This window comes from Olea europaea, chromosome 11, assembly GCF_002742605.1.
Source record: "Olea europaea var. sylvestris chromosome 11, O_europaea_v1, whole genome shotgun sequence".
Lineage (NCBI taxonomy): Eukaryota > Viridiplantae > Streptophyta > Magnoliopsida > Lamiales > Oleaceae > Olea > Olea europaea.
In genome coordinates this window covers 28,323,130-28,345,412 of record NC_036247.1, presented here as the reverse complement: position 1 = coordinate 28,345,412, position 22,283 = coordinate 28,323,130, and the positions used below count along the sequence as shown (strand labels likewise).

Sequence of the window (22,283 nt, the reverse complement as noted above, 5' to 3'; positions counted from 1 at the left end):
CAAGTATATTGAGGAAGCTGTTTCAGGTCGAACACCATCCTACAGAGATCGACGTATGGGTTAATTCCTAGGTATCTACAGGCTATAAAGAAATAGGTAAGCATCCTCCACCCATTTGGCACGAGCTGTCCAGGGCTCATATTATGCTCGACCAATAAGGCCACAAAAAAGGGATGCAGAGGCCATCGAAATCCCCCCTTAAGTGAGTCCCTAAAGATCACGAACTCTCCATCCCGAGCAAAGGCCATCCTATCCTCTACCCCTGGCGTCCTAACGTCGCATTTGGGCATGAGCCCATGCTCCCTAGCCGTCGATATCGCTAGATGTTCTTTAAATTTACAGGGGACCTCGGGATACCTAAAAGGGGTCGGGATACTTTGTGCCCGAGGTTGGGCATTAATTGGGACAGCCATAGGTATGATTGAGCATCCTATGTCCTCGGGATTACTCCTCGAGGATGACGAGGACGAAGTGTCGCTACTGCTACTACTAGACATCCTGACCTAGGTAAAAAATACCTAAAGAATAACTTAAAAACTCGAGGTCTTACCTTAAAGTCGACGCCTAAAAACTCAAAGTCCGATCCCAACGATTAGTGAGAGAAATTTACTGAGAGTAAAAAGTGAAAAATGAAATGAGGGGAGGGTATTTATAGGCAACAGGAGCAGGAAGCTCAAAGGTCACTACCCCAACCGTTAGATCTGGACACGTGTCCTACATCTAACCCTACCAGTTTTTACCGCCTTTTCCATTTCTAGGGCTGACGTCAGTACACGTCAGCCTTCTGATCAAGCACAGGTGTTCAGAAATGCCCGAGCTAAAACTCGAGCTTTTATTTCTAGTCTCTTTGCATCATATCCTCGAGCATATTTTCGAGCATATATGCACGGGGGCCTATGATGGTGACATTTTTCCATATCCCGATCAATTATCCCGAGGACTAGTTTTGATAAAGTTGTAAATTCATATGCGGTGTCCTCGAGCATGTTCATCCTCGAGACACTGTGCCCGACCACAACTCCATGCTACTTCGCATATTGCAACCATATGTCCTCGGGCATAGTCCTCGAGAATGTGCTCTCCCTCGCTACTGACGATTGTTAACCCTTTAAAATTCCTACGCAATTAGGAATCTTAACTCCCAGAAGAATCCTATCTCACGTATAATTCTGGAATTCAACCAACTTCTTAACCATTCAGGACTCCAACAAATGATGACATCCAGCTAGTTGAGTCCAATTAGGAGAATGTCACTTACCACTATAAATACAGAACCTTGAACCATTATTCAGGTACGTTTTCACATTGTTCTTCAGTACATAGCCTCACGCATATATTTCCCCTTTCTGACTTAAACATCGGAGGGGCGACGAGAACACACCTCGTTGCCTTTGTTTCAGGTATCGGAAGATCACGTTCGTGCTCCTTACCAGTCATCAAGCTCGAAAAATCTGCAGGTACGATTTTTGGTAGTATCAGGACAGAAAACTAAAAAACAACTGTATGCAGGACAGAAGAACCACTTCACGAAATTCTTTCTTCCTTTTAAATGGTAATTTTTTATTTTATTTTTTTGAATTCTATCTTTACTTGAAGTATAGCCTTGTCATTTGACAGCAGCTGTTTCTACAAAGATTTAATTATTATTATTTTTTTCTATGGTACAGCTCTGTGAGTCTTAATCATGGCAGCATCAGTTCAAGGTCACATTGTGGAGCAAAGACATGAGCTTATGGTTTGTCTCACTGGAGGCATACCAATTTGGAGAAAAGCCCATTTTATTAAACCATCCATTTCATCCATTGATGGACCAACCATAAAGCTTCCATCTCTGTCCCCTATGCCAATTTGGCCTCTTGAAGTCGTTTTCAGTGGGTGGATGGATCCAATCAAGAAATGGAAAACATGGGTCGACAAATTGGAGTCAAAATACCACTCTTTCTGGAAAAAGGTCGGGATATATGAAGCTATCAAGGCGTCCCCGTGCATAATACATGATGATAGTGATTTGATTTTCGGGCTTGCAGAAAGATGGTGTTCTGAGACTAATACCCCTTTTTTGCCATGGGGTGAGGCAACTATTACATTGGAGGATTTGCTGATTTTGGGCGGTTTTTCAGTTTTGGGCAGTCCTGTTCCTCTTGAGTCCCCGGAACTTGTTGATATTGAAAATCCTTTCATCAGTTTTACTACAAATAACCATTGTCAGTGGTTGACTATGTTCATGGATGAGGGCACTGAATCTGAGCACATAGCTTTTCTTTCTCTATGGTTGTCAAGGTTTGTTTTTCCAGGAAACGTACTGGATCATATTGGTAATCATGTTTTTCGGATTGCAATTTACCTTGCTCGAGGAACCCGGTTGGCGCTCGCACCTGCTGTTCTAGCTAGCATATATAGGGACATGGGCCTGTTGAAAGCATCAATGGCTGATTCAACTCAGATAAAGGATGGCAGCTTTTTGTCCTTTGCCCTTTGGTCACCATTGTGTTACATTCAAGTCTGGGCTTGGGAGAGGCTGCCAATACTGCGCCCGAAGCCTAATTTCATGAAGTCAGGAGAGCTTTGACTGGCTCGTTGGAGAGGCCTTAAAAAACTTGATATTGGGAAAGTGAGACCAGCTATTAATTATGCGGGAGAGACTTTTCTTTGGTGACCATACGCATTGGAAGTGGATAATTGGTCAATCCCTAAACTGTACAAGGAAAAGGAAGATTGGGTTGTTGGATACGATTTAGATTCTGAATTAGAATCCTTGGCTAGATGTTTGAGGCCTTCTAAACTTGTTTGGATTGATTGTCAAGAACCTAATAATGCATATCGAGTAGCTATGCAATTTGGACTCGATCAAGATCTACCTGGATGGATTTCCTGGGACAATATAAGCCGTGATATTGCCTGGTACAATTTTACGAGGCCTTTAAGCTATGATAATTGGCTATATCTTCCATCTAGACTTTCTGAATCGGATGTGACTGCACGGTATTTGGAATGGTGGAGGAAAATAGTTTTATGTCCGGTTGATGACTTCAAAAATGTGGTAAAACGACAAAGAAGTTCACGAGTACCTCGTTATCGTCCAGATAAGTTAATGAAACTCTCATTTGGCAAGGTTGCAATTTGGTATCAGATTCCAGTGCGATGACGGATCGTCTAGCCAAGCGAAGCATTATCCTGCTGCTTTATTTCAAAGCGCTTCGACTACGACTGGAGGGGTTGGATTGTCTTCTAAGATGAAGCTAATAGTAAAACAAGAAGAAGTTACAGAGCAAAAAAATTCAAGCACCGACCGTGATGTCCCTCCTGGTTTCCTACCCAAATCCCGTGAAGGAGAAGGAAAAAGTATGTTGCAAACTTGTAGAAAATTCCAAAGCAATGAGGACAGATCCTCGTGCAATTCAGCTGTGCTGCTCATTTTCATAGTTCTTCATTTACTATGGCAGGTTTGAAGCCATCGAGAAAGCATGGAGAAGATTTTCTACACATTGCAGGTGTAAGAATAACAAGATCAATGACAAGGTCAAAGACAGACACAGACAAATTTTAAGGGCATAGAGATAAAATGCAATGAGGAGAGATCATCCTCCAATGTAGCCTCACAAAATGCACCCTGGGATAAAACTGGGAGGACATAATGTGCAGGGTAGGCTTGCAATAGGAAAATCTGTCATGGTCGAAGAACAAGCTCATGGGATTACAAGTGGAGAAAATATATCGATTCAGAAAGGAGATATCGTGACTAAATCTGAGTCGACAAGAATTTTGGAACTTGAAGCTCGCAAAAGAATGCTCGAGAGTGAACTAGCAACGCTGAAGAAATAGTTAACATGAACAGAACATGCTGCTCATCATGTTTCTGAGATTACAATCTTATTAATTTTGTTTCTTACCTTTATTTTAACTTCCCTATATTTTAGTTTAATGGAGAAATGACATTATTAGCTTTATTGAACACCAAAGAGGAAATTAAACACCCAACTGTTGCAATTTGTCTTTTAAACAAGACTTATCTCTGTCAAAACACTGATTTTGTGTTTACTTGAGCACTAACAATATAGTATTGTATTCCTAGTTTGCAAGTAGCCATGAGATTGGTCTAAATACACGTTAATTTGACTAAGAAGAAGTTAATACTATAGTTTCTTTTTTGGGAACACCAATCATAACTTTGTTATTAAGGTAAACTGCTGAGAATCACAAGCAAAAGAAAGCACGGCATACAATGAGTTCAACGAATTATATCAACAATATTAAAAGCAAATGAAGCAAGTTCGTGGGCCGCCTTATTCCCAAATCTAGGAACATAACGGCAAAAACCACAACCCATAACAACTAATAATGCTGAAACATCAAGAAGAACGTTGGCATTGGGCGTAAGAATACCGACATTTTGCAAACTTTGGACCACTCGAAGAGAATCACATTTGACGATGAAGTGTGGAGAGACGTGTTGCGAAGCGTTTTTGAAAGATCTTCAAATCAGTAATTTCCAGGCTCAGTTCAACGTACCTTTCTCTACCAATCGGCTCCAAACCACAATCTATATAATTCATCTCGGTTGCTATTCAATCTTATAGACACCACAAAGGTATATTATGAAGGAATCACTAATTACACAAAGTAAACAAGCGTTTTGGACACTTCTAGAGACTGTTTTTTCACACACAAAGGGGCAGTCGGGATTCCTTTATTTTTCTCACAAAACCACACAAAATATCACTAGAAAATGGCTAGGGTTATGACCATATATATACTCTAGAGTTAGACTTTAAGTTGGACCATTAAAGAGGTAAATGGGTCAAAATTCAAGTCATCCAAGAGGACATACAATTGAGTCGGGTGTAAATCATGGACTTGATAGTTGGACTTATTTCATTCATCGGCCTATGTCTATGAAATAATTAACCCACGTTAACATCATAACCCGAGATTTATTGGATATCAAAAAACCCAACAAGACGTACGATGTGCCAGAAGTAGACCTTCAATCTAGCGCTACGAGCTCCGTCACCTCCACCGGAAAAGTCCCCATAACCTGCTTGGCATGCGCACTTGCGCAGCCATGACCACTCCCCATTCATCACGGATCATTGCCCCGACTCCCATCCACCCTTCACCATGCCGACGGCTGCATGGTATTCAAAATAGTTTATTTGTAAAAATATTAATAATACATACAGATATCATCACACTAGTAGCAAATTAATGTGATGTAATTAGTTAAAACAAATTAAAAATGCTCAGAAGTTTTTTTGGCAATCCAAATTAATCTTGTGGTTTGTTTGATTGTAAAGATGTAATTGAATTGAATTGAAAACAAATTTCAAGGAATTGAATTGCATATAAATTGTTTTCCCGAGAATTGTAAATTATTGTGTTTGATTGGTATAATTTTTCACGTGAAAAATGTTGAAATAAAAATATTTTTTGATATTCGTTTGACTTTGTTTTACATGCAAATTGTCAATTAAATGGATGGAATTTACTGGTATTGGAAATGAAATTTGTTTCTATTGCCAAAAAAAAAAAAAAAATTTTTTTTTAGAAAATCATCTATCTTTTGGTGCTCGTTTTATATGAAATTTGTCAAGTAAAGGGAAATATTTTTTTACAATAATTCTTACAATTTGTTTTCATTGAAAAAAAATAAAAAATCGCTACAGGAAACCAGAATTGGAATATTCCAATTCCTTGAAAAGCTGGAATTTGATTCTTCCCAAGACAAGCTAGAAAATGGATTCCTTGAAAAAAAAAATGATATCAAACAGGGCAAAGATAAAAAATTGATTTGATTTTCCATTTTCCATGAAAAATTTTACACAATCAAATGGGGGCTTAGGGACATATTTTTCATGGAATTGCTCAGAAAAACTGAGTGGGCAGCTTAATGTCTCGTGGCGATTTTAGTGAAACATTCGTTCGTATAATTTGTTGAACAACAAAATTTTCATTTCATTAAGAAAAGCTTGGGCCAAAAAATTTAAAAAAAGACCTTTTTTTAAGGGCTATTGAATTGTTTGCCGAACTACCGAAAATTCACTTTTATTGCATCACTAGGATATTGTGTATAGAAAATCCTAGAATATTTTCGATTTTTTTTTTTTTTTTTCAAATAGAGAGCATAGAAATTGTTAGAATATTTAGGCATGTTTGATAGAATTTATTTGGAAATAATGATTTATTGAATAGTATTTTTTAGAGAATATATGATTAAAACGTAAGGAAACTTTATTGATTTACGTGTAAAATATTTTATTGTGTAAATATGTGATGAAAAATGATCATGTAGCAAACAATTTAAATTTTTAAAGGATGAACAGGGAAATGATTTTTTTTAGAAAGAAAGCTTATCTTAATAGTCGTGAATGTCTTGCTAGATTTTGGTCTCTAACTTATAAGTTCTTAACCTTTTATTTTAGTCACACCCATGATCTCAATAGATGCAATACTAATAAGCTTTTGTTTAGTATAGATTAAAATTGGATTTGTAGTAAATTTTGATAAGAAAAATTAATGAAATGTATGACTATTGACTTTGATTTAAAATTAAAATCAGATTTTAATCATAAACAAACGGTGATAAATTAAACAATAGAAATGAGAAAAATAAAAGGCCCCGACCCCACTACGCTACTGGCCATCATCCCCTATGGCCCTACAGTTCTGCTCCCAGTGACAGAAAAATATGCTCGCACCTTAAGAGTGCCATTGCCATGGAGGCACCAGAATCTCGTTATTTTTGTGGCAATTGGAAAGTTTATTTACCTCTCTACTGTTCTTTAAATAGATAGTTGAAATTCATTTTTTCTTTTCACCCTTTATGGTACTTGTGTTTATCTTCTCTTTACCTGGATCAGACCCTGTCGTTAAATTTATTTATTTTTAATTGTTTTCCTTTTGTATAATTTTGTGTCTTCATCATGGTAGAATCAGTTCACGAAACCATTATGGAGCAAAGAAAAGAGCTAATGGTTTCACCCACAGGTGGTATACCAACTTTGAGAAAAGCCCATTTTCTTAAACCCTCTGTTTCCTCCATTGATGGACCACCCATGAAGCTTCCATTTCTGACACCTAAACCAAAATGGCCTCTTGAGGTGAATTTCAATGGATGGAGGGATCCAATCAAGAAATGGGATAAATGGGTCGATAAGATGGAGTCTAGGTACAACTCTGTCTGGAAAAAAGTCGGGATTTACGAAGCTATCATGTCGTCTACGTATAAAATATATGTAGACAGTGATTTGATTTTTGGGCTTGCAGAAAGATGGTGTTCTGAGACTAATACATTTATTTTTCCATGGGGTGAGGCTACTGTTACATTGGAAGATATGCTGATTTTGGGTGGTTTTTCAGTTTTGGGTAGTCCTGTTTCATTGCCTCTTGATTCCCCGGAACTAGTTAGTATTAGAGATTTTCTAGTAAGACTTGATACAAATATCCATTCTAAGTGGTTGAAGATGTTCATGGGAACCGGAAGTGAATACGAGCATGAAGCCTTTCTTTCTCTATGGTTGTCGAGGTGTGTTCTTCCAGGTAATCAACAGGATAAGATTGGTGAACAAATTTTTCGAATCGCAATTCACCTTGCCAGGGGAACCCGGGTGGCTCTAGCACCTGCTGTTCTAGCGAGCATATATAGGGACATGGGCTTGTTAAGAGGATCGATGGTTGCTTCAACTCAGATGGAGGCGTTTGACAGTTTTTTGGTAATTACCCTTTGGTCACCATTGTGTTATGTTCAAGTTTGGGCTTGGGAGAGGCTGCCGCCACTGCACCCACAGCCTAATTCTATGAACTCCGGCCAGCTTCGACTGGCTCGTTGGGAAGGCCTGAAATATGATATTGGGAATGTGAGGCCGGCTATTAATTATGCTGGAGAGACTTTTCTTTGGAGACCATATGCATTGGCTCTGGATAATTGGTCAATTCCTAAGTTTTATAAGGAAAAAGAAGCATGGGTTGTTTGTAAAGATATGGATTGTGCATTTGAGTCATTGGCTAGATGTTTGAAGGTGTGTAAACTACTTGGTATGGATTGTGAAGAACCTTATAATCCACATCGAGTTGCTATGCAATTTGGGTACGATCAAGATCTTCCTGGATGGGTTTCCCGAGACAGTAAGTTTCCTGATATGGCCTGGTATAATTTTTTCAAGCCATTAAGTGATGATGAGATGCTATATCTTCCGTCTAGACTATCTGAATCAGATGTGACTACGCGGTACTTGGAATGGTGGAGGAAAACAGTGTTGTGCCCAGTGAATGCCTTTAAAGGTGTGGTGAAACGACGGAGAAGTTCGCGAGTACCTCACAATCGTCCACACAAGTCGAAGCAGCTGAAAACAGGTAATGCTCCTTTAGCAACGCTGCAAACTCGTAGTAAATTCCAGTGCAATGAAGGATTGCCTCGGAAAGTGAAGCCTTTGCAGGCTGCTTTATTTCAAAGTGTTTCGCCTATGATTGGAGGTGTTGGGTTGTCTATAAAGATTAAGCCAGTAGTAAAACTAGAAGAAGATACGGAACAACATAATTCTAGGAATTATCCTGATGTCCCTCCTGGTTTCCTGCTCAAATCCGTGGACATAAAAGGAAAAAGTACAAGAATACAACGATTGATAAAGCAAGAAGAAGATGCTAGTGAAGTTGCAGGAATAATAAAAACAAACACAGCTGCAGATAAATTCGGACAATCTAAACAACTGAAAACTGTCTGTTATCTTGATGTTCCTCCTGGTTTTCCACCCAGACATAAACAACTGAAAACAGTCCATTATTCTGATACGCCTCCTGGTTCCCCCCCCAAATGTATGGTCATAGAGAAAAAATGCAATGAGGAGAGATCATCATGCAATGTGCCTTACAAAATGCAACATGGGATAACACTGGAAGGACGTAGTGAGCAGGCTAAACTTGCAAAAGGAAAATCCATCGTGGTTGAAGAACGGTCTCACGGAAATAAAAATGGGGAAAAGATATCGATTCAGAATGCAAATAGCATGACTAGATCTGAGTCGACAAGAATTTTGGAACTTGAAGCTTGCTTAAGCGTAATAGAGACTGAACTTGCAAGGCTGAAGAAATAGTTAACATGCACAGGCGTATGGAGACTCATCATGGTTGGGGGATTACAATCTTATCTGATTACCTCTTCCATTTTTAACCTTTATCTCAGCTTTTCTAGATTTAAAATTTATATAGATATTGTGAACACCTGATACGAGGTAGTGACGGAGATTATATATAATTGACGTGAATTTGATGCTGGAAATTCTTTCTTTTCTGAAGTTGATTCTCACAAAATCATCTACTCTGCCGAATTCTACATCGCGTGGTTACTGAAAGGATGAATTTTAAGTAAAAAACCATCTACTCGAGTAATTTTCAAACCTTAGACAAAAACTATAATGGTCTTTTCAAGAACAATAAAAAATTATTAATAAGTCATCTCGTGGTCTTTGTTGCCTTAACAAAGTTTGAGCTTGCCATCTCAAATTCTAAATGTAGAGGTAAAAGGAAGTCTTTACAAGATTTAGTATAAGTTAGCTCGACCAATAACCTTCAAAACAACAAGGTTAAAGTAAGTGTTTCTCAGTTCTAACCAAACAACTTGGAGCAATAGTGTCGAGTTTGACACGTTAAGCATCAAGCTATGTTTTCTGATAGAAAAATAAAAATAAAAATATCCTCAGTAGATTAGAAATAAAGATAATTTAATTTAGATTAGTTTATTTAAGTTTATTATGATTTTCTAGTTAAACTAAAATTAGGGTTTTGTTTTCGAAATTTTCTAGTTTGACTTGAATTAAGTTTTATTTTCTTTATTTCTTTCTTAAATTAGGGGCAGTAAGAAAATATTCAAAGAAGTGAGAAGACAAGTGAACTACATGTAATTGCTCATTAAACAAATTTTAATAAAATAATCGTGAGAACGGTGAAAACAATTGTATTTTTGTATATGAATCTTATTTTGAAAGGAATGAAAACTCAACCACAAGTATAAAACTCAATATATTCTTCTATATAGCGGTCAATTGACAATGACATAACACTTGGTGTGGCTGTTTATATTATTAACACATTGATAGTCTATTTTTATTTGCATATTTAGATTGTGTTTGAGCCCATTTTATGAAAAATGCATTTTGCAATATTACATTGATGGGAAATGTGCGGTTGAAAAATAAAAAAAAGTTTGTCATTTACGCGTAATATTATTTTAAAGAATAATGTGTGGTCGAAAAGAAAAAAAAGAAAAAAAATATTTTGGAAAGTATGAGAATCAAACAATGTCTTATTAACAACAAACATACTATTTACCTACATGTCTTTCATTTTTATTTATTTATAATTTAAATCAATTATAATCTATTCAAAAGTAGATGTCAATTAGACACTTGTTCTTTCCAATTCTTGAGTGGAGGTGGCACAAATTAGCCACTTTATACATTTGAGATAGAAGTGTATTTTTAAGAAAGTTTAGGAGAGGGACTATTTTCATTTTCTTACTTTGTGTTCCTTTTTGGACAAATTCTCGAGGACAAGGCCACAACTGACAAGAGTTGATGCTAAAAGCTCAAAATTAATACTTATTTTTGGCTTTCAATTCTTTCCCTCTTCTTCACCCCGCCCCTTCTCTCTCTACGAACAGGTGCTCTGCAGCTGCCACTTCTCACTCTACAGTCGGAGACAAATCCCTGTAAAACCCTCCTATTTACAGCGACCCACAAGCAGTAAACGTAATTGAACTGCTATCAAGAAATATTACCGAAACGGCCGCTTCTTGTAGTTGTATTTGTAGCACTAGCTATAAGCTAGGAAGAGTTGCAGAAACCATGGCTAATTTGGGTTTCTCTACTCAGGCAAACCCCTTCAAGCATTCCTCTTTTTCTCCCCCATATTTCTGGTTCTGCCGTTCCTGTACTAACGCTTATTCTTCTTCTTCTCGCACTATTTGGGCTTGTTCAAGAAAAGCCCTCCGCAGGTACAGTTTCTTTCAAATTCACTTGTTTCACCCTTTGGGATTTTACTTTTTTTCATAGTCTTTTGATCATACACACACATGAAAATGATCTCCTAAGCACACACGCAAAAATGACCGGTGACATAAAATGATGAAACACCATTTAATTGGTGAATTTCATGTCATCGGTGACTAGGTGATCATATATATATATATATATATATATATATATATATATATATATATATTGGACAATAAAAAAGAAGATAAATGAAAAAGGAAATTAAAAAAATACTTAATAAGCACAAAAATGTTAATGTCAGGCACCTCCGCAACTAGCTGTTAATATTGGAGTTTTGAAATGGCAGTCACATTTGTTATGTGGAGGCTTGCAATGTAGCTGCATTGGGTTTGAAATGGCTTTAGAGGGTTTAGATTAAATAATAATCCTTCTGTGGTGTTATCACCTCTTATGTGATGATAATTTGCAGGACAGATGATTTCAAACTCGAAAGTGCAAATGGTTTCTTATCTACTGGAAGTCTTAATGTTGATTCCCATCAGTTAATACAAAGATCAAGTTATAGTACTGTGCAACATGATGAAAGCCAATTGCACTATCAACGAAGATATACTTACCCATCTCCTCACTCGAAGATGCCTTTTGTGCATAGAGAGGGCAAAAGCACAGAGGAAGTAAATGGAGAAGTTTGGGGCAGCCATGTCACTCTTGGACATACTGCTGAAGCCTGGGGTAAAGCAGCTGAAGAATGTAAAATGAACAAGGCATTATTTGCACATAAAGAAAAAATTGCTGTGAATCTTAGAACCCTTCCAGAAAATACTGCAGAAGGAGCTAAGTTGGGAGTCATAGAAGAGTCATCTGAGTGTATCAAAATGGTAAGAAATTATGAGAACTAATTAAACCAAGAAAGCACAAGTTATTGTTTGCATTATTGAGTATAAAAATTGTCCAGATAAAAGCATAACAAATGGGTTTTTTTGGTTTTTTTTTTTGGCAGTATAAAGGAGATGGAAGTAGACCAATCAGTAAAGAAATGGAATACAGAGTGAATGTAGGACAATTCAGGTCGCCTGTATTGCATAACCCATTGTCTATTGATGATGTTAGAAGTAACAAAGTATGCATGCATAATGACAATGGTTCAATGTCATTGCAAAACCAATCATTGTTAGAAGGTGCTCTGCCTAATAGGTTATTGTTGGAGGATAATGTGGAGAATGGGAAAGATGAAGTTTCCAAAATCGTCAATGAACTTGCTGTCAATGAAATAAAAAATGGTGCTGCTGATCATAAATGTGTTATCGCTGACACTGCTAACGGAACTCGGATTGAGCAAATTACTCATGAACCAAAGAACATTTTGAAGGGGCTTTGTAGCGTATATGACAAGGTTCTTGTAGTTAATAGCATTACTGCAGCTAGGGAAGTGGTTGGTTTGCTCACAAATCAATACAGGCATCTTGTTCATGCATGCGATACTGAGGCATGTATCCACTGGATTCATTTACTTCTCTTTTTCATTTAGATACATAGAAAATAGAGCCTTTTTATTTTATTTTATTTATTTATTTTTTTAATTTACTTTACTCACCAATGTAAACACCCTTTATCTTATTCAATGTTATTGGTTATATAAATCAGGTAGCCAACATTGATGTTAAGGAGGAGACACCGGTTGACCATGGAGAAATTATATGTTTTAGTATATATTCTGGTCCAGAGGTCGATTTTGGCAATGGGAAATCTTGTGTCTGGGTGGATGTTCTTGATGGTGGTGGCAAGAATCTCATAGCTGAGTTTGCTCCATTTTTTAAGGACTCTTCTATTAAAAAAGTACATCCTTTTTCTAATGCTTATTTTCTGAAGGCATCTTCTATTGGTTGTCATTTTGACCTTCCTATATCACAGTTTAAGCACTTAAGCAAGCCTATCTAGCCAAGATGTAGTCAGGTACTTGGTCTATTGACTCTATACTGCACTATGTACCTGATAATCAGCTTCCTTGTGCTTTTTGTAGGTGTGGCACAATTACAGCTTTGATAATCACATAGTAGAGAATTATGGGCTCAAAGTTTCGGGTTTTTTTGCTGATACAATGCACATGGCTCGGCTGTGGAATTCATCTAGGCGAACTGAGGGTGGGTATTCTTTAGAAGCACTTACAGGTGATCCCTCTGTCATGTCTGATGCTAAGCCGCACCCTGGTGAAGAGATGATTGGTAAAGTATCAATGAAAACCATCTTTGGCAGGAAAAAATTGAAAAAAGATGGATCAGAGGGAAAAATAATGGTCATCCCGCCAGTCAAAGAGCTGCAAAGAGTTGAGCGAAAACTGTGGATTTGTTATTCCGCTTTAGACTCAATAAGCACACTGAAGCTATATGAAAGTTTGAGGTGTAAACTGTCTAATATGCCTTGGAATCTTGATGGAGTTTTGGAAGGATCAATGTTCAACTTTTATGAGAAATATTGGTGTCCATTTGGCGAGCTTCTAGTAAAGATGGAAACCGAGGGAATGTTGGTTGATCGTGCCTATCTTTCAGAGGTTGAAAAGGTGGCTAAAGCAGAACAGCAGGTTGCCACTGATAGATTTCGCAAGTGGGCGTCCAAACACTGCCCAGATGCGCGGTACATGAATGTGGGTAGTGATGCACAGTTGCGCCAATTCTTTTTTGGGGGTATTCAGAACAGGTATGAAACTGTTCCTGCATTTTTAATTCGCTGAATATGAGATGAAGGAGGCTGTGTAGCCTAAGGAAGTATACAGTTTGTGGGCTTTAGTCATGTGAAAGTTGATGCCAAAACCACGTGCTTTAGCTCTTAAATGAACTATCTCTTTATTGCTGTATTTGGTGTAGATGGACCTGTTACAAAATCCAGTGAGATTCATTTTGTCAAAATGATAATTTTTGAGTCTATTGATTTGTTATTGTGATCTTGTGTCAGTTGTGTGCAATGTGATCTCAATTCCTGAGATTGTTGTTGCCTGTCGCTCTGTATCCTAATAATAGGATTCTCAAGAAGAAATTTTTGGATTGGAGGGGCCATTGCCTCAGGAACTGCCACTCTTCACTACTCTCTGTCAGTCAGCTATGCATAAATAGATGGAATAATATGTTTCTGATCCTTAGTAAAAGGTGGAGTGACTGGTGGGTTTTATTTGAAATTAGATTTAGTTTATGTCTGCAAGAAAATGATATGGATAATTAACTGAAATAGCTATGTCCTGCCTTTTCTTTTAAAGTTTTGACTTTCTTGCTGATTGCAATCTCTGCACAATAACTTGGGAATTAGCAATTCACACCCCCACGCTGCGATGTAGTGACTTGTTCTTTTTTCATCATCTATCTACAGAAAGGATGCGAATGAGTTTCTTCCTCTAGAGAAGGATTTCAAAGTTCCCAACACAGACAAGTTAATTGAAGAAGGCAAGAAGAGCCCAAAAAAGTGTCGCAAAATTATATTGCATAAGCCCCTTGATGTTAATATAGAGGCTGATGTGTATACTGCAAGTGGTTGGCCTTCTGTTAGTGGTGATGCTTTAAAGGGTCTTGCTGGGAAGGTTTCTGTTGACTTTGACTTTGTGGATGAAGAGAATGTTGAAGAAGTTCCTAATGCAGGGGATGGTGAAGCTTGCGAGGACCCTGATAAGTCTGCTTATGGAGCAGCGTATACAGCATTCGGTGGTGGGCAGGCGGGAGTTGAGGCTTGCAATGCCATTGCTGCTTTATGTGAAGTTTGTTCAATAGACTCTTTGATTTCCAACTTCATTCTTCCCTTGCAGGTATTTACTACCTCAACTTTCTAGGCAATGCGATTTAAATTCCTAAATAACTTTCAATGCTTAGAACTTTTGTTGGAGACTCCTTTTGTTTTTTCTATATAATTTTATTAGATTGCATTTGATAATTGAAATTTGGTTTTCATTAAGCCCATGTTTGGTGGGGATTAAAATTAGATTTTTAGTAGATTTTGACAGAAGTTTTTGACATGTGTGGTCGAAAAGTTTCCGGGATTCATGAAAGATGTGGTTAATATTGATTGTTTGACTTTGATTTAGATTAAAATTCGATTTAAATCTGTTATGCGTGTGGTTCATATAGAGTAGAATACAGGTCCTGAATCAAATGGGTCGATTGCGCGGGTTTAATTCACTGTCTGGTTGCTAGAGACACTGAATGGGTTGTGTCCCCGCGGTACAGTACAGGGGTATTTCCTGTACGGGCCTTAAAGTCTTATATGGGCACAATCTAGGGTTAGTATAAATAATATGTTGTAACCCTATTTTTCACTACTGAATAAAGAAATCTCCGCTTCGCTCTCGTGGACGTAGGCACACCGCCGAACCACGTAATTTCTTGTGTTGATTATCTTTTTCATCTCTTTAATATTGCGCATAAAATCCAAAAAAATCAATATCAAACAGGGGCTAAGCAATTGAGGTTCATGTGAAAAAAATTCCTTGTTTCTGGTTCCAGTTTTTTTTAGTTTTTTCTTTTCTGTTTCTTTTTTTTTTCTCCAATTATGTTCTGATCTTTGCACGCATAAACATCATTACGTGCTTATATATTTGAGTACTTGATGATTTTGCTCTGAAGTTCTGTATTTGTTAACTAACTGAGGAGGATATTTGGGAGGAAAATATCAATGTGAAGGGCTCAGTGACCTTAGTTGTTTATGTTTTTTGCTTGGCAAGAGATTCTTATCTTCAGACAGTTAATCTGATCGTATTGTTTTCAACTTGTGATCATCCTTATATTCATATGAAATGAAGATCTTCTGAGGCATTAGAAAAACTTGCCCAGACAATTTTTGCTCAATTCTGATTGACATGGCCAGAGGACATTGTGCTGCCCATTTTCTTTCTTTTCGCCAGATCTGCAACTATTGCTCATGTCCTGGTTCATATCTGATACCACCTTTAGTAATTTAGAAAAGCATGTATTTTTTATCCTGTCAGTTATTCGGAAAAAATGTTTCTTGTCATCTCGACTGATCTTTACAAATATTAAAATTCTGAAGTGAGCAAAAGGAAAATTGCTTGTACTTCACAGAAGGATGTCTGAAATATTTGTGAAAGCTAATTTTTTCTGTAATTAACTTTATTCATTTGAAGTAAGAATACATCATTGGAAAGAGGAAAATCTTAAGACTGGAATTTTTAATCATATCTTCTCTTCTACCTCAGGGTAATCATATATCAGGCAAGGAAGGGCGAATTCATTGTTCACTGAATATTAACACAGAAACTGGTCGCTTATCTGCCAGAAGACCAAATTTGCAGGTCCGTCGTATAATTTGTGTAATCTTCCGAAGATCACTTAGTTAACTATTCTGATACAGGTTTTATACTGTTTTGTGGTTGTACATTTCAACATTTTCCAATTGCAATGTTGACTGTGATAATAAATCTGAGTACAATTCTAACAACACAAATATGAAAATGTAACTATAGCTTTTAACAAATATATTTCTGTTTCTTTTTGTCCAATGAATTCTCGTTTACGCAGACCTTTTTTTTTTTTTTTTTTAACTTTTTTGATAAAAAAGTTTATGAACTCAATAAGGCCTTATCCGATGCTATTGCTACATGGAGCCTTTCCTCCAAACCCGCTCTAAGGAAATTATTATAGTTATATCTAAGAAGGCCTTCTTCGCCACCTGCAGAAAATAGGCTCTCTCTGTTCCTTCGATGTTATTAGCTTTTTCTTACACCAAAAACACTTGTGCTACTGAAAAATAAAAGAAGAAAAATACTAATGGTAGGAAGTATGTACAATTATGGAGGAAAAGATGTTCTTTGGAACACAAATGAAACAGTACTATGCAAAAAAAAAAAAATCGTAGATGGAGACTGATTTAATTAAAGAGTTGCTACCATCTGGGTAAACATCTACCAGAGTATCACCATATTAAGATAACCCAAAATAAAATTCAAACCTTTATACTAACTGCAATTCATGGTCCTAGCATCTGGGACAATGAGGGCTATGGTTGACTTTATGGCTTAATGAAAGAAATTCTTTCGTTAATGATTTTATTGCCTTTAATGGTCGTTATTTGTTGTTTGTGACTTGCAAGTTGCAACTACACTGCTACCACCCTAAAAAGAGTCCAATGTGTCAATTTTATGTTTATTTATTTTCTTTCAACAGAACAGTCAGTATTGCTAATTATTTAGCTTCTGTAAACCAGAACCAACCTGCTTTAGAGAAAGACCGGTATAAGATTCGTCAGGCATTTATAGCTGCACCTGACAACTCTCTGATAGTAGCTGATTATGGACAGGTAATGACTTGCACCCTCCACTTTTATGTCTCTGTCTCTGGCATTCTTATGTGATTTTTGTACATGTATTGAACAAGTTCCTCTAATCAGTTGGAACTTAGGATTCTTGCACATCTTGCCAACTGTAAGAGCATGTTGGATGCTTTCGAAGCAGGTGGAGACTTCCATTCGAGGACTGCAATGAACATGTATCCGCATATTCGTGAAGCTGTTGAACAGAAGCATGTGCTTCTTGAGTGGCATCCTGAACCTGGTGAAGATAAGCCTCCAGCTCCTTTACTAAAGGTTTACTCTGGGATCTTCCTCTTAGTTTTATGTTGTAGTTTCTTCAAAAAGCGACTGTAATGTAACAGCATCTTGATATGATATTTATTTAGCGTTTTAGTTTGCTGGGGGCTAAAGTAAATTAGGTGATGCAATCGAATTTTCATTGGGAAAAAAAAAATAAAAATGTGCTACAAGCAAAGATGAAGACTATTGATAAGAACTGTAGTAGCTTTCGTGATATTAGAAATCTTAGCACTTGTAGCAGCAGTAGGTATAGTGATATTAGATTATGGAGATGTACATCACAACTATGTGATTTTTATAGTAATTTTTTTTTTCAAAGAAATAGAACTTGATCTCATTTTTCTTTAAATTAATATTAGAATTGTGATAGTAACTTGAGATTAGACACAAAGATCCACATTTGGTTTCATAAAGGAATTTCCTGATTCCTGAGGGACTATATACATCAGTCATGTGGTTCTCACTAAACTAGCAAGTTTGCAAGGTATATTGTATAGTATAACCCTCTTATCTGCATTAGGTTTAGTCGTAACTTTCTAATTCTGAGGGCTAAGCATAGTTCCAATCAGCCGTTAGATCCTTCAGCAGTTCGCGTTGATGCTAATTTTTATATAACTCACTCAAGTAAGTTGAGCTATATTTAGATTGTTGTCTTCAATTGAATTTGTTATTACCAAAATCATTTAGAAGCCTTGTCTAAAGAAGCAAATCAAATGTATTCCAATGGAATGTTAGGTTGGCAATAAAGTTACAAACGACTGATGGCTTGTTTGCACAGTTTTCTGTTGCATAAATGTCTTTTTGAAATGACACTTCAAACAGAATCTCTTTTGAGAAATTAGGTTTTGGAAAGTGGAAATTTTGAGGCCATTATTATTTTTTTTGGATTTAATTAAAGTTGGCTTCTGGATTCTTTTTACAGAAATGTCCTCTGCCTTAGTTTTTGGAGACAGGCTACCTGGGTCCATAGTTTAATGACAAGCACTTGTTCGTTGCTCTATCAAACAACTTGGATATCCATTCTAATTTTCTTAACAAACTAGATAATCTCTGCTGACTTCCAAAGGTTTCATTAAAACCTCACTCACATACGAGGCTGTTTTGTCAGGGTATTTGATGATTTTCTTCTATAATTGCCAAGAAAATTGGAATAGGGATCCAAGTGCTCATTTACAGATTTGCTTATAGAGTGGAAAATGGAAACCTTAGGTGCAATTTTTACTTGTTTATGCTTGTAATCAAGTGTTTGTTCCTTGAATGGAACCAATATGACTTATTCTTCAGGATGCTTTTGCTTCTGAAAGACGGAAAGCCAAGATGCTTAACTTTTCCATTGCATATGGGAAAACTACGGTGGGGCTTGCCCGTGATTGGAAGGTCTGTTAAACTTGACTGTACAACAAATTTCTTTCTTTTCAGTTGAAACACATTTATTGATGGATTGTGATTGCTATCATAAACTCTCAGGTTTCCGTCAAGGAAGCCAAGGAAACAGTTGATCGCTGGTATAGTGATCGGCAAGAAGTATTGTCTTGGCAGAAAAAACGCAAAAAAGAAGCACTCGTAAATGGATGTGTTCACACATTGTTAGGACGGGCTCGCAAGTTCCCATCTCTGAGAAATGCAACTCCATGGCACAAGAGTCATATTGAAAGGGCTGCCATCAATACCCCAGTGCAGGTCTTTTTATTCCTGTTGCTCCAATTTTTTAAGCTCCTCCACCGTCCTCCTCAATGTGTGTCCTCTGACTTCGAAAGTTTTGACAGGGAAGTGCTGCTGATGTTGCAATGTGTGCTATGTTAGAAATATCAAAGAATGCACAACTGAAGGAGCTTGGATGGAGGCTTCTTTTACAGGTTAGTTGTGTAGATCACTCTCCCTACCCCCACCCCTATGTCTACCCAACCCTCTAAACATAATAACTAAATAAATATTAATAATATAAAGTGGCGTTCTTTGGAACAATTATTTCAATATACCAATTAACTGTTTTTGCCATTACATATTATGTGCTCACTATTATATTTATATAGTCTTTGCCTTCAATCTGAAGTGTCTAGCTTATTGCTTTCTTTATGTAAATTTTACAGTCCAAGCCATAGACCTTTAATCTGGTTAATGGATGCCTGTGATTAAATCCTTGTGTATTCTCCCTTCCTATGTGTGGCTTTTTTCCTGTGAAATAACAATTAAGAATTTATTTGAATGCACTTTCAAGCTGCTGAATTATGGTGTAGGAAGTTGCTTTGTTGCCCATGTCAATTGTCATCTCCTATCATCATGCAAAAGCCACCATCATTCTGAATTTTTGAAAAATGAGTTGATACAACAGTCTTGTTAGCTAGCGGAATATTATGTTGAAACTTCAAATTAACTTCTCTATCTGAATAGGTTCACGATGAAGTGATATTGGAAGGGCCGACAGAATCTGCTGAGGTTGCCAAGGACCTTGTGGTTGACTGCATGTCGAAACCTTTTGATGGGAAGAATATCCTTAAAGTTGACTTATCTGTTGATGCCAAATATGCGAAAAACTGGTATTCAGCCAAGTAGATAACGATCTCATTACCAGCAAATGAGTGAAATTTTGTTAATCCTCTTCTCTACCCTCTTTGCAAAATCCATACTTCCTGTTGTCAGAAGGTGGTACGCGAGCAGTAAGGGTAGGGAAGATGGATATGCTGCGATTCAGCATTTTGTAATTCAATGTGGGAATTCGTAAATTAGTTTTTTGATCAGTATATACAAGAATCTTGGCACTTTGAGGGATGTGTTTGTATCATTAACATTGCTCAAATTCATTTGTGTTAATGAGGTTTTGTTAATGAAATTAGATTTGGCAAGGAAAAAATGCTATACCCTGTCTTGTAGCAACTTTATGAACTAATACAGTTGGTCATGATTTGCACCTGGATCACACCAGAGAAGATTGTCTTGCATGGACAATATATGTGTATTGCAACATAGGACAGTTCACTGCGCAGTAAAGTGCTCAAGAATTGGATTTGACCCAATATCCTTGTTTTGACAACCATTATTTAAAAACTCTCTACTTTTTCATTTTTAAGAACGCATTCATCCAATCAAATATTTTGTACATAAATTCAAATCTTTTTTTACTTTTTAACTATACATTATCTTAAAAAGTTATTATTCAAAACATTCCCCCCTCCATATTGGCCATTAAACAGGAGAGAAATATTGTGTACGACCTAACTAGTATCCAACTAGCTGAAACCTAGTCCTCGAAAACACGTGAAAATCTTCAATGGGGTGGTTACATCGCCACATGGTGCACCACCTCGTCGGGTGGCGGTGTAGGCCACTTGATGAGATGTCACCTAGGCATTGGGTGGTCGCACTGTCTACGTGGTGCGACCGTCCCATAAAAGATTTTCTCTGAAAACACATTCTTTGAGTAGCAGTTTTGAATCAATAATAAGCAAAAATTCAATCAAGGGCCTGTCTGGGAGAAATTTAAAGCAAAAAAAGGAGAAAGACAATTTTCTAAAATGGCCGTTGACTGCTGTTTAAAAAAAAAAATTGAAAAATTTGTAAAAATCTTAAAAACAATGAAAACCCAAAATTGCCCCTAACATTTCACTCTCAGACCGACGTCTGGAGAAAGAAAGGGAAGAAATAGCAAGGAAATCGACGACTTTTTCTTGGGAGGAGATCGACCGACCACTATTAGAGACGAAGAAAGTAAGTTTTGCTTATTTTTCCCCCATTAATCTTTGAACCTGGATGTTAAAGATTTATTTTGTTGGAAATAGTGGTAGAAATCTTTGTAAATTATGTAAAATTACTAGAAAGTAACTTTTTTGAGGTTTTAGTGGCAGGAGATCACCGGAAATGGAGATCTCCGGGAGCAGAGGCCGTATGTAATAACAGACGGCCCAGATGGCCTGGGCCGTCTGTATCCAGTATTATTTTTATTTTTTTCCATGTGAATTAAAATAATTGAAATGTTGTTAAATTATTATTTAAATGATAAATGTAAATAATGAATAAATGTTAATAATCAAAATACGCATTTAAAATTTAATTGACACAAATTTCTAACATTTGAATTAAATAATTAAATATTTACGCTTGCTTGTTCAATGAATAATTTAAATAATCAATCAATATAAGTAATTAAATCAAATAATTTAAATGAACAATTGAAACAAATAAATGAAAAACAATTGGAATAAATAATTAATTGAAACACACAAAAATAAATAATGAACATTTAAATAATAATTAAATGATAATTTAAATGATAAATGAATAAATGTTAATAATCAAAATATTAATTAAAGTTTAATTGAAATAAATTTCTAACATTTGAAATAAATAATTAAATATTTACGTTTACTTGTTCAATAAATAATCTAAATAATCGATCTATTTAAGTAATTAAATCAAATAATTTAAATGAACAATTGAAACAAATAAATGAAAAACAATTGGAATAAAAAATTAATTGAAACTCACAAAAATAAATAATGAACATTTAAATAATAATTAAATGATTATTTAAATGATAAAAAAATAAATGTTAATAATCAAAATACGCAATTAAAATTTAATTGATACAAATTTCTAACATTTGAATTAAATAATTAAATATTTACGTTTGATTGTTCAATAAATAATTTAAATAATATCAAATAATTTAAATAATCTATCCATACAAATAATTAAATCAAATAATTTAAATGAACAATT

At 36.2% G+C, this 22,283-nt stretch overlaps 2 protein-coding genes across 2 annotated transcripts; both read left to right on the top strand.

Moving 5' to 3' along the window:
• Positions 1-1,676: 1,676 nt before the first annotated feature.
• On the top strand, positions 1,677-3,954 carry LOC111404661. The gene is made up of 3 exons (XM_023033436.1): positions 1,677-2,553; positions 2,613-2,620; positions 2,673-3,954. Exons 1-3 carry the CDS (start codon positions 1,685-1,687, stop codon positions 3,143-3,145), a joined length of 1,350 nt encoding a protein of 449 aa, XP_022889204.1. The 5' UTR covers positions 1,677-1,684; the 3' UTR covers positions 3,146-3,954.
• Positions 3,955-10,568: 6,614 nt separating this feature from the next.
• On the top strand, positions 10,569-20,454 carry LOC111403957 (DNA polymerase I A, chloroplastic/mitochondrial-like). The gene is made up of 13 exons (XM_023032649.1): positions 10,569-10,984; positions 11,455-11,863; positions 11,986-12,471; positions 12,630-12,821; positions 13,006-13,679; positions 14,343-14,772; positions 16,177-16,272; positions 17,184-17,276; positions 17,367-17,561; positions 18,852-18,944; positions 19,035-19,247; positions 19,334-19,423; positions 19,959-20,454. The coding sequence occupies exons 1-13, from the start codon at positions 10,836-10,838 to the stop codon at positions 20,118-20,120; spliced, it is 3,282 nt and encodes a 1,093-aa protein (XP_022888417.1). The 5' UTR covers positions 10,569-10,835; the 3' UTR covers positions 20,121-20,454.
• The last annotated feature ends 1,829 nt before the right edge of the window (positions 20,455-22,283 follow it).